Source organism: Emys orbicularis, chromosome 6 (genome assembly GCF_028017835.1).
Source record: "Emys orbicularis isolate rEmyOrb1 chromosome 6, rEmyOrb1.hap1, whole genome shotgun sequence".
Taxonomy (NCBI): Eukaryota; Metazoa; Chordata; order Testudines; family Emydidae; genus Emys; species Emys orbicularis.
This window is the reverse complement of record NC_088688.1, coordinates 61,828,703-61,845,149: the sequence shown is the minus strand read 5'-3', so window position 1 is coordinate 61,845,149 and position 16,447 is coordinate 61,828,703. Positions and strand designations below refer to the sequence as shown.

Sequence of the window (16,447 nt, the reverse complement as noted above, 5' to 3'; positions counted from 1 at the left end):
GAAAGCAGCACCTAGTATTGGGGTGTGGAATATTCTCCAGGGAATAAGCATGGTAAAGACAGTGCCCAGAGAGAGCCTCCAGTCAGAGTCCTTAGTTTTGTTATGGGAATAAAACTTGTTAAACAGGTGTACTCATACTCCCCTATAGACACATCCCTAAAGGCAGCATCAAAAAACAATTGCTCAACATCGACAGCAACGCACCAAGAAATGGGAAGCAGATCCCGAGTTAAAAGTATACATCTTCGTAGTTATTTAATGTTTTTTGTTTCTAGTGACAAATATTACTGTTTGCACTATTTTTGTGCTTCTAATTTAATTTCTTAAAATGTGTAGACAATGGGCTTGATTCAACAACATATCCATCCCAAAATTTCTTTTCTGAGATGTTTTACATCTCTTTTACAAATATTTGTCAGTAAAACAAACAATCATTATAAATTCTTCTTTCTTGGGGGGAGGGGGGTTGGGGAGGAGGAAGGTTATTTTATTGGTACAGACTTAGTTTTGAACAAAATTGTTTCATTGTTAACTTGACTGTGAGTTTTCATGGTTATTCTCTGTACGTTGGCTGTGGCCTGTGCAAGGGAATGCCTCTGTGGCTTTCTGTACTGTGTCACTGCACTCTGCATGCTTAGAAGAATCTTCTGGCACACTTCAAATTGCAGAAGCATATTTCAAACACCCAAAAAGAGAAGGCACCAAGTGAACTACAATCAATTCAGCAGTATTTCATTTAGAATATTTCAGGGAATAAAAAGCAGCAGAATTAAAACTGGCTTGCTATATAGCACTGCACAGCTCAGCTCAAGCAGTTGACCATTTAAGAGAGCTAATCACATCGCTGAAGCCTAACTCTAAGGTATTATAGACATTTGCACTTCATCATACCAAATGTACAGCACTCATTAATGTTTTGAGCTGCACAAGGAACTACTAGCAGATATTGGTGACAGCTTCTTTTCACTTCTAATTGATGAGAACACTGGTATAATACTTACAAAGACTCTTTCTGTTGTGATTAGATACTCTAGTTTTTCAAAAAGAAAAATGATGTCAATTTTCTTCAGCGTTATTTCAGTAACTGACACTGATGCAGGCTCATTAGTGCATTCTTTGCATAAAGCTTTAAAAGAAGATGACCTGGACTTGAAAAAGTACATTGGCATCGGTGTAGAAAATGCCAACATTATGGCTGGATGCAACCATTCAGTATACAAGATACTGAAAGAAAAGGTGCCACAGGACAAGAAGCAATAGGTTCAAACGACAACATAGCAGATTTAGATTAAATCTCAGGGAAAGCTTCCTAACTATAAGAACAGTAGGACAATGGAACAGACTGCCTAGGGAGGTTATGGAAGCTCCTTCACTGGAGGTTTTCAAAAGGAGGCTGGATAGATATCTGTCTTAGATTGTTTAGATGCAATAAATCCTGCATCTTGGCAGGGGGTTAGACTAGATGACCCTTGCGGTCCCTTCTAACCCTGTGGTTCTATGATCTCATCCTGGTAAAGTTCTTTTGCCATTTTCTTAACCTAGTTGGAAACAAATCAACTGAAGTATTACCAACAGATCTGGATTTCCTTATGCATAATAATCAGTTCTCACATCGTTCAAAGAGAAAATTTTTGTACCGGGAATTGTACAAGACTACAGAAGGTCCTGAACCAAGAACGATGATTCAACCAGCAGCAACTAGGTGGCTCAGTCAAGGAGAATGCATTTCCACTATTTGGAAGAAGTGAGATGCTCTTAACTTACACTTTCAATTGTAAAAGGACTCAGAATGGTGTTACACAGCAAGTCTCCTTAGTAACATGTTGGCTGACACAACAAACTTTATCCAATCTTCTTGAAATCAACCCTTTGTGACCTTACTGTTCCAATTGGAGCCAGGCAGTCCCTACAAGCTTTTTCATGATCTAATGATGTACTGTCAGTCAGGGTTGAAAAGTATAGTTAATCCGAGTCAACTAAAGAAAATTCCCTCCTCAGAATTGGCCATTTTAACTATGAAGCATACATCATGCCCACTTCTGCCATGTAACCGGGTTATGATTTCAATTGCTAAGCTTATATTCTGAAAGACAAAGCAGCTGTTCAGACAGTGAAGGAGAAGTACAAGGCTATGCTGGTGCAGATGACTCACAAACTGAGGAGTCGACTACCAACAAATATTCAAATTCAGTAGAACCTCAGAGTTACGAACACACACCTCATTTGGACCCTGAAGTATGCAATCAGGCAGCAGCAGAGACAAAAAAGCAAATACAGTACTGTGTTAAATGTAAACTACTAAAAAAATAAAGGGAAAGTTTTAAAAAAAGATTTGACAAGGTAAGAAAACTTTCTGTGCTTGTTTAATTTAAATTAAGGTGGTTAAAAGCAGCATTTTTGTTCCACATAGTAAAGTTCCAAAGCTGCATTAAGTCAATGTACAGCTGTAAACTTTCGAAAGAACGATGTTTTGTTCAGAATTATGAACATTTCAGAGTTATGAACAACCTCCATTCCCAAGGTGTTCATAACTCTGAGGTTCTACTGTATTGGAAAAACTGGACACGCTGCACCCAAAAGAGGCACTGTCTACACGTTAAAAGCCCAATCACTGGCCTTGCACAGCAGTGCCACATCATGTCAAGAAATACAGCAGACTGAGAAGGAATAGTGCAACTCAGCAAACAAAAGGTGGAATAATACAAGTGACTAATCATCTTTCTGGTTTCAAGTGTTTGATGGTATGGACGCTGCAGAAGATAGGTGATTTGATTATGTTGCACAGCTTGCCCTGACCACGTTGACTCTACTTATTTCAAATGGCATGGCGAAAAGAACTTTCAGTACTGCAACTAATATGAAAACAAAACAAAAATCAACTGCAAGAAGGTCATTAGAAAGCCTGCTGTGTGTGAAATATGGCTTGCAGTGGAGGGGGAAGCACTGTAGGAACTTTCAACTAAAACAGCAAATGTTGCAGAAATTCACCTGCAAGATATATCAGTCCTATGGAGCAGGACTGCCTGGATGCTCCTCTGTTGGCTGACTAGATGGGGAAATGGCTCATTTAATCAATACAAATGGTATATCGACCCAAGACACACTAATAACTTTTATAACGTATAAGTAAAGTTTAAGTTAAAAGCACTTTTGTTATTGTTTTTACGGATGCAAGTCACACGCATGCCACGCAGGGAAAGCTACTGCAAACGGGGAGTTTGTTGGCATCACTAGCTCAGCAATCTTGAGCTGAGAGTAGTTTCTGGCAACCCTAGAAGGGGCCAGGCGCGGTGCAGACGGACGCTGCTCCAGGGCAACCACGTATTTGACACGGGCTCGGATAACATACCCTCCACCCCACGCGCGATAGCCCACTGAGCATCCGCCCACTTGTCCCTCGAAACCCAACGCTCAGACGCAGTAGGCGCACGCTACCCTGGTGGCGCAGGCGCAGTGGCAGCCGGCATTGCCACTTTGGTCTTCAGTTGGGGGCTGTAACTTTGTAACTTACCCTTGTCGGCGGCAGCGGCAGGTGTCCGCGGTGGCGGCCTCTGGAGCTCATTGCCCGTGCAGTGGTCAGGCGCTGGGATAGAGCCTCTGCTTCGGGAAACGAGTTACTGCTCTGTGTCTCGCAGAAGGACGCTTCTCCTAGGCAGCCGATCCTGGCAGATACATATACGGCTCATGGTAAAACAACCTAGAGCGAAAAGGGTAGTCAGTTAATTCAGCCTGGCCCTACGAAAGCAACCCTAGAGAACGGGTATTCTAGATGGATCTGTCGCGAGGTTACGCGGACGTATATCCGATCAGGAATATAAATGTTTATGCAGCTGCTAGGGCCTGACCTGCACAGCTTGGCGGAAGTAACACCACCTTCTGCGTTTCCCAGCGGTTGCGCACGCGGACTGCAGCAGAACTGGGACACGGGCTTCCGGGACTCGGCTCCTTGTGGCCCCGGCAAGTACCACTCGTCTGTCGGGTGGCACGGGGGGAGCAGGGCGAGACCATGGGCCGGCTGAACGTGGTGATGCTCCGCTACCTCTCCCGCGACCACTTCAGAGTCCTGACGGCGGTAAGGAGGCACCCGGGGCGGGCCGGGCCGCAAGCGCGGGACAGTGGGAGAGGGAACGCGGCAGGAAATAGCCAAGCTGGCTGCGTTCATCTGTCTGCCCGCGCTCCCGAGGTCGGGCAGGGTCGGTGTTTGCCGGGCAGGCCGGGCCTCTGCAGGAGGTGGGGCTCGTGCTATCGGTAACAATGGAAGTTCAGAGTGTGGAGCTAGTCACTGCTCGGTGACAGGGGAGTGAGGTGCCCTGGTTCTACTCAGACGTCTCCGCTGGCGACCAGTGAGTTCGGGGGTGTTAAATTCAAGCTTGTGTAACTAGTTGCTGCTAATTGGATTCCCCCGGCTGTGTCAGACAGGCAATGTAAAGGTTTTGGTTGTTCCACACTGTTAATATCCTGATGTACATTGTTGTGTGGTGTTGCTGCTGCAGCTGCTATGTTCCATCCTAAGTGCAGCTGTGATTCAGTCTTTGAAGCAACTTAAAGGCATTGGAATCGTTTCCGATGAAAGGCACTCATTACCTGGTTAAGCAGAGCTGGATTTCCAGTCACTTACTGAAGTATGGGGGTGTCAACATTAGGCTTTTTCCCCATAAAAATTTCCCATCATTTCAGCTCTACCTGTGATAATAATAGTGGGCATGCTAAAGTAGACATGGCTCCTGGTGGCCACTGATTCTCTAACCACTGCATCATCTAATCCTTCTTAGAGCAGGCCTACACATGTGCTTAAAATGCCAGTGGCCACCTATGTCTTATCTACTCTGGCACTCTTACCATTGTTACCATCTGTACAGTTGAAATGGTAGTAGAACAGTGGGAAATCTTCCAAAAAATGTAACCTAGACAGATCTATCTATCTGAATCCTTATATTGCACCTATCATTGTAGTGTGTGAGAAGTAAAGCAATTTCTCTGACCCGTAGGTTCTGTAGCTTCAAGGTGACTCTTGACTACTGCTCTGATTTCCCAACAGGAGCAGGACATTGAAGCTTACAAGAAGCCTGGCATTTAACAGTTTATTTGCTGTCCCAAGTAAGCAACAGAAAGGTTTAGAACTTAGGTCATGATCCCATAGGGATTATCCTACTGGGAAATCCAGCACTCCTTTTGTCCTGCCCTCTATCTATACATCCCTCATATTGGCCTCTAGTTCATAGTTTTTCTGTCTAGGACAGTAAGTTTCTGTTAAACTTCTCAAGCCTTACATATATTAGAGGCCTTATGTTACATTCCCTAAACGAGATTCTCCATTTGCATTATAGATTTTCTTTTCAAACAACTCTGTCAATACTGCTAGTCAAGCAAACAAATTTAAAGACTGAGTTAAATTAAAGAAACTTTGTGCAGTACAATATGTTTATGTCAATGTATGTATGGAAAGTAAGTTTAGGCTTGATGTAGGGAACTGTTATTTCATTGTCTAATTGGAGGGTTCATTTATATCTTTCATTTATTATTTCAGGTGGAGATGGGTATGAAGAATCATGAAATAGTCCCTGCTAGCTTGATTGCCTCCATAGCCAGCCTGAAACATGGAGGATGTAACAAAATTCTGAGAGAGTTAGTGAAACACAAACTCCTAGCTTATGAGCGAACTAAAAGTGAGTATGAATCCCCCATGAAAATCATAGTTAGTTTTGAGTTAAAGTTGCTCAAGTGTATTTCCTGTCAATGCAGTCGTTAAAAATCAGAGAAATTATCAGTGAAGACAACATTTGTATCTGTTCAAATGCCTTGTTACCTAAACATAATGCCCAAACATGCTCAGACTGTGCAACTCCACAATAATCTCTCTGTCCATTCTAGCATAGTCATCCAATGTGCACACGTTTATTTCTTCATAATTACACTGAAATGCAAAACCCCAGGGTGGCAGGGAGTGGGCAGGCTCAGGCTTTGGTCCCCCCTCCTTGGGTCATATAGTAATTTTTGTTGTCAGTGTGGTGACAGTGAAGTTTGAGAACCCCTGATCTGGGGACAGCCAATCATGGTTAAGAGAGGTTTTGCCATAGGAGGAGAGTGAAGTCTTGTCTACACTGAAAAGTTGTAGACTTTTTAACTATACTGATAGAAGTGTATCTGCACAAAGGGGATTATACTGTTTTAACTACATTGGTATAAAGGTGCTTTATATTGGCGTAGCTTTTCCATACTGGAAAGAGAATAACTATACTGGTATGTTTTCTTTATACTAGCATAAATGCGTCCAAACTAGAGCTTTTACCAGTATAACTATTCTGGTAAAAAAAAATCAGATCCCTAACAGAAATTGTTACATAGGTAAAACTTTTAGATGTAGAGCAGATGTTAATTCAGTCTACAGGATGTATAATGTCAGGTTATAGTTGAGGTTCAACAAGGACAAGTGCAGAGTCCTGCACTTAGGACGGAAGAATCCTATGCACTGCTACAGACTAGGGACCGAATGGCTAGGCTGCAGAAAAGGACCTAGGGATCACAGTGGACGAGAAGCTGGATATGAGTCAACAGTGTGCTCTTGTTGCCAAGAATCTGGCTAACGGCATTTTGGGCTGTATAAGTAGGGGCATTGCCAGCAGATCGAGGAACGTGATCGTTCCCCTTTATTCGACATTGGTGAGGCCTCATCTGGAGTACTGTGTCCAGTTTTGGGCCCCACACTACAAGAATGATGTGGAAATATTGGAAAGAGTCCAGCGGAGGGCAACAAAAATGATTAGGGGTCTGGAGCACATGACTTATGAGGAGAGGCTGAGGGAACTGGGATTGTTTAGTCTCCAGAAGAGAAGAATGAGGGGGCATTTGATAGCTGCTTTCAACTACCTGATGGGGGGTTCCAAAGAGGATGGAGCTCATCTGTTCTCAGTGGTGGCAGATGACAGAGCAAGGAGCAATGGTCTCAAGTTGCATTGGGGGAGGTCTAGGTTGGATATTAGGAAACACTATTTCACTAGGAGGGTGGTGAAGCACTGGAATGCTTTACCTAGGGAGGTGGTGGAATCTCCTTCCTTGGAGGTTTTTAAGCCCCGGCTTGACAAAGCCCTGGCTGGGATGATTTAGTTGGGAATTGGTCCTGCTTTGAGCAGGGGGTTGGACCAGATGACCTCCTGAGGTCCCTTCCAGCCCTGATATTCTATGATTCTATGTCGGGTTTCAATCTAATTTAAGTGCAAATCTCAGCACAATTTTATGATGAGGCTGCTAAAATGCCTGCATAATACTAATATTATTCAGAAAATTCAGAGCACTAAATATATACAGAACAGTAATGTCCTAATCCTGCAAAAAAATTATGCACATGCTTATCTTTACACACTACCAATAAACCCCTCAATTTAAGTAGGGTAATTCAGAATGCATAAATTTAAGCAAGTGTGTAAGTCTGTAGGAGTAGGACCTACCATAATAAGAATGAAATATATTGACATGTTTGATGATTATTTGTAATGCTTGATGTATCTGAGAAAGCTTTTGGTTTTGATAAATAGAATTCTGAATCTTTAGATTTTTTTTTTTGGAAAGAAATTTAAAATTAATTTCTCAAAAAAGAGTGGATGTGGAAATACTACAGTATGTTCCTTTTGGAAAAATTAGCATTCATAGTCTTTTTAAAAACCTTAACAGAGATCTGGTGAAGTCGTTTGACTGCATCACTATAACAAGATTCCATTCTGCCAAGTTATGTGGGTTACATAAGTACTGATTGATCTTTCCATAAGTTCTGTTCTCTGAAGCAACCGATCTTTGGTTTTTCAGTGACAACAACAAACCCTCTGTATATGTTCATATCTTGCTGTTATACTTTCCATACTTGTGTTTTTACAGTGCAAAGCTATCAAAAATGTGAAGGATGGATAGATAGATAGATAGATAGATAGAGATATATTTTATATTAGCTAAAACATTAAATTAGCACATAAAATATTAAACACTGAGTTTTTAACAATACAGTCAGCAAATGTTTATCCAGGTTCAAAGGAAATCCTGTCTCTTGTAGCAGTTATCTCATTCTCTTATATATTGTAAATCCATAATTCTCTTAGAGAATAACGGATATGTAAGCAATTAACAAAGAATTTTTTTTCTTTTTTGACATCCCCTATTCATACTACAAAAATATAAAATTTGCCATCACTTCATTATGTGTAAGAAAGTCCTGGAATCCTTGACCCTGTATTCTTTACTGTCACCCTCTCTTTAGTTATCACCCTCCATTCCCTTTTTTCTTTCTCACCATTTTTGCTTCCTTCCCTTCAGCCACCCCAATATCTTCATGTAAATGCATTGTTCTCCACTGGTTTCATTTAGCTGGCATCTCAGAGTCAACATTTTAGGAAATTTTACTTGACTAGAATGCAGCAGTTAAAGTTGAGATTTTTCACACACTACCGTAACATGCCTTAAAAAAGAAAGATTCTAATGGTGATGTGGGCATAACATTTCACAGAATTTTCTCTTATATTTTTCAGCTGTCCAGGGCTACCGATTAACTAACGGAGGGTATGATTACCTTGCCTTGAAAACTCTATCATCTCGACAAGTTGTCAACTCTGTTGGAAACCAGATGGGTGTAGGCAAAGAATCAGGTAATTTTAAAAATATTTTTTTAAACAAATATAGCTGTTATATTGAATGTTGGACTTGTCACAAGTAATCCAGTAAAGTTGCATCTGGCTAAATAGTTCACTAATTTATCAGAAACTTGAACTACATTGTCATTCTGTTTGAAATGCCATACAATGCCATCAGCAAAATTTGAGTTTTTCTTTACTTGAATGACTAGAATTTTCCCTTGACTTTGGCCACTCTTCCTAATATTTGATTAGTCATTTGACATGATAGTTAGATGGCATTTGTATTACTTTTGGTAACTTTTTATTTATTTGAACTTTGTTTAAAGATCTTGTGAAGAACTTTGAGAAACAGGTGAAATTCTGAACACATTGAAGTCAATGGGAATTTTGCCTTTGACTTCAGTGGAGCCATGATTTCACCCTTCATTTTGATACAATGCTGCTTCTATATTGTGTTCTCTCTATTCTTTTGTTATGTATTAATAAAGAAAAATTGCACGTGACTAGGATATCTGTTTTCCAGAATTCCTTCTATACTAAGGACAAACACTAGATCTAAGCATGCAAACATTTGCAAACAATTCAGTGTCTTCAAACTTAGCTCCCTATTTTGAGTAAAATAGGACAGCTTTAGCACTTCTCAGCTGAGATGGGATACTACGGCACAGTAAATTAGCAAAGTACTACCTTGGTTGCGCCCAGCCTTGATGGAATGCAGTGAGGTTGTGAGGTGTGTTGTTAGATGACTTAGCATAGAACTGTCACTGAAGGATGAGGAAGAGCATTGCAGGACTGACTTGTAAGGACCAAGTACATCTTTGTAGGTGCAGTATCTGGTTTTCCTGCTGCACTGGTGCATAGTGAATCAGAGCAACTAGAAGCATTATTGAAACTTGTTCCCAGGAGGTATGTTCCCAACAGCACTGGAAACGTTTGTGCTACATTAGGAGCACTTTTGGGCATGTACACAAATGCCTAACTTCCTTGTTGAAGACAGACCTCAGGAAGTTGCTTGGCCACTGTAATTTATTCCTTCATCTGGAGCTGTTGTATTGTGCAAGTGTCTTGTTATGTCAAGAAGGACTGTTTACAAAGCTTGGGAGTAAGAAGCAGAAACAGACAGTAGTGTCAACTGCTCATTATCACACTGACAGTTGTCACAGGTCATACCAAAATAAAAACTAATGAATTAGAGAGCTTTTCGAGGAACTTTAGGACTAATAGAACATTCATTTTTTCAAGTATACAGGTGGTGTGCTGTCATTGGTAATTTTGCTGATTCTTCTGCAATATGTTTGCTTTTTGCAATAGTATAAGTAGTAATTGAGCAAAAAGTGGCATGGAAAGTTAGTCACTTTTCACAAATGTTTAGTCTGTTTGGCACATTCTCTCAGATAAATGTAATTATTTCTTATGTTTTACAGATATTTATATTGTTGCAAATGAAGAGGAGCAACAGCTTGCATTAAAGCTGCATAGGCTTGGGAGAACCTCCTTTCGTAATCTAAAAAACAAACGTGACTACCATAAGCACAGACACAAAATGTCGTGGCTTTATTTGTCCCGCCTGGCTGCCATGAAAGAATTTGCCTACATGAAGGTATTTTAAATCATAAATGTAACTGTTCATGTCCAAAATGTGTCATCGGTATGGCAACGATTTAGTCATGGGTATTTTTAGTAAAAGTCATGGAGAGGTCACAGGCAATAATCAAAAAGTCACAGCCTCTTACCTGTCTATGACGTGCTATATAAATACCTCTGGCTAAAACTTAGGTGCTCGGCGGGGGGGTCTCCCACAGCTGCTGCTCTGGGGCGGGGGGCTGCACCCAGTGTGGCTGGCCCTGGGGCCGCCTCAGCTGCTCAGGAGGCCCTGGGGTCAGCCACACCCATGGCTGCAGAAATCGTGTAGGTCCTGGAGAGTCACAGAATCCGTGACCTCCTTGAAAGACTCGTAGCATTAGTCATCAGTGCTGTAATACAGTGGAAATGGTGATGATGCAAGGTGCTTTTCAGATCCCCTCTTATGTAATTCACATTTGCAATATAAACAGGATTTGCATACATGTTTCTAACCCCAGATTTAAAGTTGCAGGGTGTGTATCATACATGGAATCCCTAATGTGTACTACTTTTTATATACAAGATTTGACAGTGGCAGTGAAGCTATAGCAAAATAGTCTGGCTTCTGAAACATGGTGTTCCATATAAAAATTTAATATGTATCTCATGATTACTTTTATACATAAAATTCTCTTTAACCGTAGTGCAACTTTACATGTCATTTATCACATAATAGAGTGGTTCTCAAACTTTTGTACTGGCGACCCCTTTCACATAGCAATCCTCTGCGTGCGGACCCCCCCCCCCCATAAATTAAAAACACTTTTTTTATATATTTAACACCATTATAAATGCTGGAGGCAAAGCGGGGTTGGGGTGGAGGCTGACAGCTCGCGACCCCCACATGTAATAACCTCGTGACCCCCTGAGGGGTCCCGACCCCTATTTGAGAATCCTTGACATAATACCTTAATGTGGTGGTAAGCCAGCTACTTCCATTTATATTAATCTTTGAGCATGTCTTAGAAATGCAAAGAAATATCTTCCTACGTAGCCATGTTCTAAAAGCTAATATACAGGGAAAAGTTGTGAAATTCAGAACATTTACAGACTAAGGGCATGACTACACTTGCAGATGTAGAGTGCTGTGAGTTAAACCTGCCTTCGTAGAGTGCAGTAGGGAAAGCGCTGCAGTCTGTCCACACTGACAGCTTCAAGCGCACTGGTGTGGCCACATTTGCGGCATTGGGAGCGGTGCATTATGGGCAGCTATCCCAGCATGCAAGTGACTGCAACATGCTTTTCAAATGGGGGGGGGGTGGAGTGTGACAGGAAGTATGTTGTGTGTATGTGGGGGGAGAGAGTGGGTTTTTGGGGTGCTGAGTGTGTCAGCATGCTGTCTTGTAAGTTTAGACCCCCCCCCCTTCCAGCCCCCGCCTCTCTCACTCACTCATAGCAAATAGTAAATGTTTGCTTTATCTTGGAGCTGATAAGCAGCCGGCTTCTCTGAAACCGAGCTTTGAGAGAGCATTTCTGCATTCCTGCAGCCGATTTCACAACAATGACAAGAGTGGCCACCAGGGCTGGCTCCAGCATTTCTGCTGCCCCAAGCAAAAAAAAAAAAAAAAAAGTCGCAATCGTGATCGGTGGCGGCAATTGGGGGGAAAAAAAAAAGCTGCGATCGGCGGCGGCAGCTCAGCGGCAGGTCCTTCGCTCCTAGAGGGAGTGAGGGACCTGCCACCCCCGAATTGCCACAGGTGCCGCCCCTCTCCCTTGGCCGCCCCAAGCACCTGCTTGTTAAGCTGGTGCCTGGACCCGGCCCTGGTGGCCACTTGACTTAAGGGGATTATGGGACGTTTCCGGAGGCTGATCACAGCGCAGTAACGCAACACCTCGTTCACACTGGCACCACGGCGCTCCAGCGGGGGCGCAGCAAACATTATTCCACTCTTCAAGGTGAAGTACCAGCAGCAGTGTAGCTGCGGAGTCAGAGCGCTCTACATGCCTTGCCAGTGTGGACGGGGAGCGAGCTAGGGCGCCCGGGGCTGCTTTATTGCTCTGTAACTCGCAAGTGTAGCCAAGGCCTAAGCTTCAGTCCTGTCACTTAGTTTGGCTTTTCTATGTAAGGAAGAGAGAACATAATTTAGGAGCATTAATTAGGGTGCCTGTAGAAGTTTAAAAACAAATTCCAACCTAAGAAAACCTCTTATTTGAAACACAACTGTGTGCCTGTGTTACTATGTGTCTAACTCACATAAGAGATATTCTGTTAGCTGTCCCTCTCCAGACTTTAAACTTTCTGATTTAATCATTAGTTTTGAGAAATGAGTGACCCACAACCTTACTCCCTGAAATCCAGCTTCAAAGTACTAGATGTACACTAGGCTATGAATATTAACATGAAAACTCACGGAATGTAGCTATTTTGTAGTTTAAATATGTAAAATACTTATCAAGGCCAGTTTTATTAATATATGCTTTTCATTTGAGCAAAAATAACTTTGTGTATATTTGAGGCTGAAATAAAGGGGGATTGTTCATTTATTACTCTTGTTATAATTTGTTTATAATATGTATATAATTTAAATGTATTTAGAAATCTTAGGTCATTTGTCCATGCAGAGTAAAATGTGCAGTGTCCTAAAAGTGTGTTGGTGGACATGTTTACTCCTATAAAACATGTTTGTTTGACACAAAATAAGTTGTTTGGATACATAGTGGATAGACAAAATATTTACTCTGGAAGAGGCTTCACTAACAATATTTTCTGTTTTGGCATGATGCAAGATTTGTTTTAACAGACTCTTTAGATAGGATCTGTGGTGTTAACTATAGGATATTCTCTCTAAATTTTCAGTGTTCAATGGCATTTTAGTGATGTGACTCCCATTAAAGAGACACACTATGGTAGTATAGGCCCAAAAATTGAGGGGGTTTTTTGAAGGGGGGGGGAGAGGAATGATCTAATGGAAATTAGTCCTGCTACAGTGCAGCATTGTGCTAGTTTATAATCTCTCTCTGTCCATTGCTGTAGGGTACAGGCACCATATAAATCCCCTCCTATTTTGCCCTGAAAGAAGACACGATCTCTAATTATGCCTTTGTTTTAGCCACTATGCCTAATAGGGATGTAAATACCATTTTAAAAAATACCTGTTTAAGCTATTAAAATTATATCGATTAACCGTTTAATTGTAAACAAGTTCACAATCTACCCCTGGCTTGGGGGATGGGGGATTATCCGGCTGTCTCTCCTCAGGTCCGCACGCACATCTTGCCCTTCTCCTGTACATCTCACATAATAGCCACTGCATGCCAGCCCCTCCTGTCCCATAGGCCTCCCAGTATGTTTGCCCTTACGAGCCCTGCAACCATGTGCCATCCTCACGCCCTTCACCATTAAGCCAATGTGCTTTGCCCCCCTGCCCAGCTCAGAGTCTGAATCCACTAGTGGACCTTTCAGCTTACAAATAAAAATGTTATATACCCAGTTCTGCTTCTGACAAGCAACCAAGCTCCCCCTCAGGCCTCACCATCCGGCCAGAACTCAAACTCCAGGAACTCGTGGCCAAATTTCTCCTTGTGCCCCACATAGTAGCACAGGTAGAAATTGCTCGCACGGCCACTGACTCCGCTCTGACTGCCGAGAGACCGGCATACACCGCACGTCTGGACCGGGAGACCAGACTGCACCACAACAGCACTATGCAGGGGCGGGAGCGGAGGGACAGCTTCCTGGTGAGTGCAGAGTAATTATACAGTGCTGGAGACTTTGCTACTTAGCTGATGGTGCTCAGAACCATCTACAATGTCATGAAATTATTTTACCAATCTGTTTTAAACTTCAACTGCAATATATTAATGGTAAGACCAATACATATCGGTTAACTGTTTAACCATTTAATATTTTACATCCATAATGCCTAATAGGATTATTTTGGTCTTTATCTTCCAGGAGACCAATTATGTAACTCCATTGTTAGGGAAAAGACCCAAACACAGATGGGTCTTAGCCTTGTGCTGAAAGTGGGGAGACTTGTCTTCATCTTCATCTCCAGCAGCTAGGGAATTCCCGTTCCCCCCCACAACTGCGGAGTCCCAGCACAACTCTGCAGTCATTTGGTGTCTGTTTATATAGTCCCTTGCCTTTATTTTCATTTCCTATTTGAATGTAGCAATATCCCATTAATGTTATGTCCTCTGCCTAAGTTGCTGCAGTTTATAGCTTGAGTGCAGTTTTCTAGAATTTAATGACTGTTGGAATTAAATTGAATATACAGTAGAATCTTTGTACTGTACTCTGACAGATTTATTTGATTATTGTGATGTTTTTTCTTGTCTAATTGAAAGAAAAGCACTTAGTCACTTGAGAGTAGGCCTTAAAACCAATGAAGGAATAATAGTTATATTTCTTTTTTGTGTATTGTTTCTCCAATGTGAATAGTAAACAGGATGGCTCTCAACAAGGGGAATTTGATTAGTGAGATGACAGAATTTTGTGTTATAAAACTTAACTGCATCTGAAGGCAAGAATGAAGCAATAACAGTATATTTTAATATGTTCTCAAAATACACTGGAATTTGTCCAGCAGTGCTTAAAGATACAATCATTTAAGTTAGTTAGTTCTAAACATCAGCTCTCTGCATTTTTGGTTGGGTTTATGAATGAGTTTGTGATAAAAGAAACAGTGCTCTGAGTTTGTTGTTGGTCACTCAGCTGAGCTGAATCACATTTCTTGCAGAAATTTTTTAACTGCTATTTTTGCAAACACCACCTCAGATTGTCAAGTTTCTAACAAAGGCAGTCAGGGTCAGAGCAGGGGCAAACGTGAAGCTAGGAGTAGCCATGGAGTTCGTAGTCAGATCCAGGCCAGGGTCAATACCAAAGGTCAGAATCTGAAGTCCAAATCAAACCGAGGTCAAGCCAAGAATTCAGGAGCAAGGAGCTGGAATGGTCGTGGCAGCTACAGAAGATCCGCGCTGTTGCCTGGACACTTTCTGGAATGCCCCTTGGGTTTATATAGGACAGGCAGTCAATCAGGAGCCATGGGGCTGCTGTCTTTCTAACCCTTGAGTTGGAACTTCCCATGGTCTGTGTCCTCAGTGGGTCATGGGAAGTGGAGTGCAAGTTGGTTCCAGCTGCTGCTGTGTGGCAGCCTGGAGATGTCAGCTGCCTGGGAGTTCTGTAGGCCTGGGTTCTAGACGCCTGGGGCCTTGTAAGATTATTGCGCGGGGGGCCGGCGAAATCAGGCTTTTTACTTTTGAGTACTTGACAGCATTTTGTATGTAGCCAGTTTACTATTTCTTCTGTATAGTCAGTTTATTCTTCGTGTAGGTTTGTTTAAAATAAATAAATATATATACACACACACACACACACACACACATATACATATACATATACACACACACACCTCTACCCCGATAGAATGCGACCCGATATGTCACGAATTCGGATATAACGCAGTAAAGCAGCGGGGAGCCCCGGGCCCTTTAAAGTGCCACCCGAGCCCCGCTGCTTTACCGCGTTATATCCGAATTCATGTGGAGCCCCGGGCCCTTTAAATCCCACCCGAGCCCGCTGCCAGAGTTCTGGCGGTGATTTAAAGGGACCGGGGCTCCATACAGCAGCTGGAGCCCCAGGCCCTTTAAATCCCCGCCGGCGCTCTGGCAGCCGGGCTCCGGCGGTGAATTAAAGGGCCCGGGGCTCCCCGCAGTGGCTGGAGCACCGGGCCCTTTAAGTCACCGCCCAAGCCTGGCTGGGGAAGCCGGTCCAGTCTGGCACGGCGTACCGGACCGAACCGGATATAACGCGGTCTCACCTATAAGGCAGTGAGACTTTTTTTGGCTCCCGAGGACCGCATTATATCGGGGTAGAGGTGTATTACTGTACATCCCCAGTTATTGGTAGACACTTGGGCAGATATACTACCTGAAACTACTCTTACCCTGGTTTTGGTTTTTGCCTGGATTTTCAGTCGTTGCTGTTCCCATAAGTGCACTCTTTCATTCTCAATTGAAGCACTGGTGTCTTCAGATGAAATGGTATGCACTATTCAGTAACCAGGACTTCAGTCTGCCAACATATATTTCTGCTTATTCTGAATTCCATATTTTTGTCAAATGCTTTAAAGAATACAGATAAATTCCAAAACTTAAGTGATAGTATTAGAAAACTGATTAACTACCAGGATTTTTTTTTTCTGTGCAGCTGTTCAGCAACATTACATTGCAAACTTTTATATAAATGCTTTGTGGATGCTGTA

General features: G+C 42.4%; 1 protein-coding gene across 2 annotated transcripts in view; it reads left to right on the top strand.

Moving 5' to 3' along the window:
• The first annotated feature begins 3,904 nt into the window (after positions 1-3,904).
• The window catches only part of RIOK2 (RIO kinase 2), a 31,875-nt gene continuing 19,332 nt past the window's right edge, over positions 3,905-16,447 (top strand). Inside the window, exons 1-4 of one of the 2 annotated variants that reach the window (XM_065406267.1) lie at positions 3,905-4,072; positions 5,528-5,666; positions 8,514-8,630; positions 10,043-10,218. In XM_065406267.1, the coding sequence (XP_065262339.1) occupies positions 4,007-4,072; positions 5,528-5,666; positions 8,514-8,630; positions 10,043-10,218 (498 nt within the window). In that variant the 5' untranslated portion in view covers positions 3,905-4,006. Of the gene's footprint in view, positions 4,073-5,080; positions 5,098-5,527; positions 5,667-8,513; positions 8,631-10,042; positions 10,219-16,447 lie in introns of those variants that run through there. The other variant, XM_065406268.1, reaches the window with a different exon arrangement.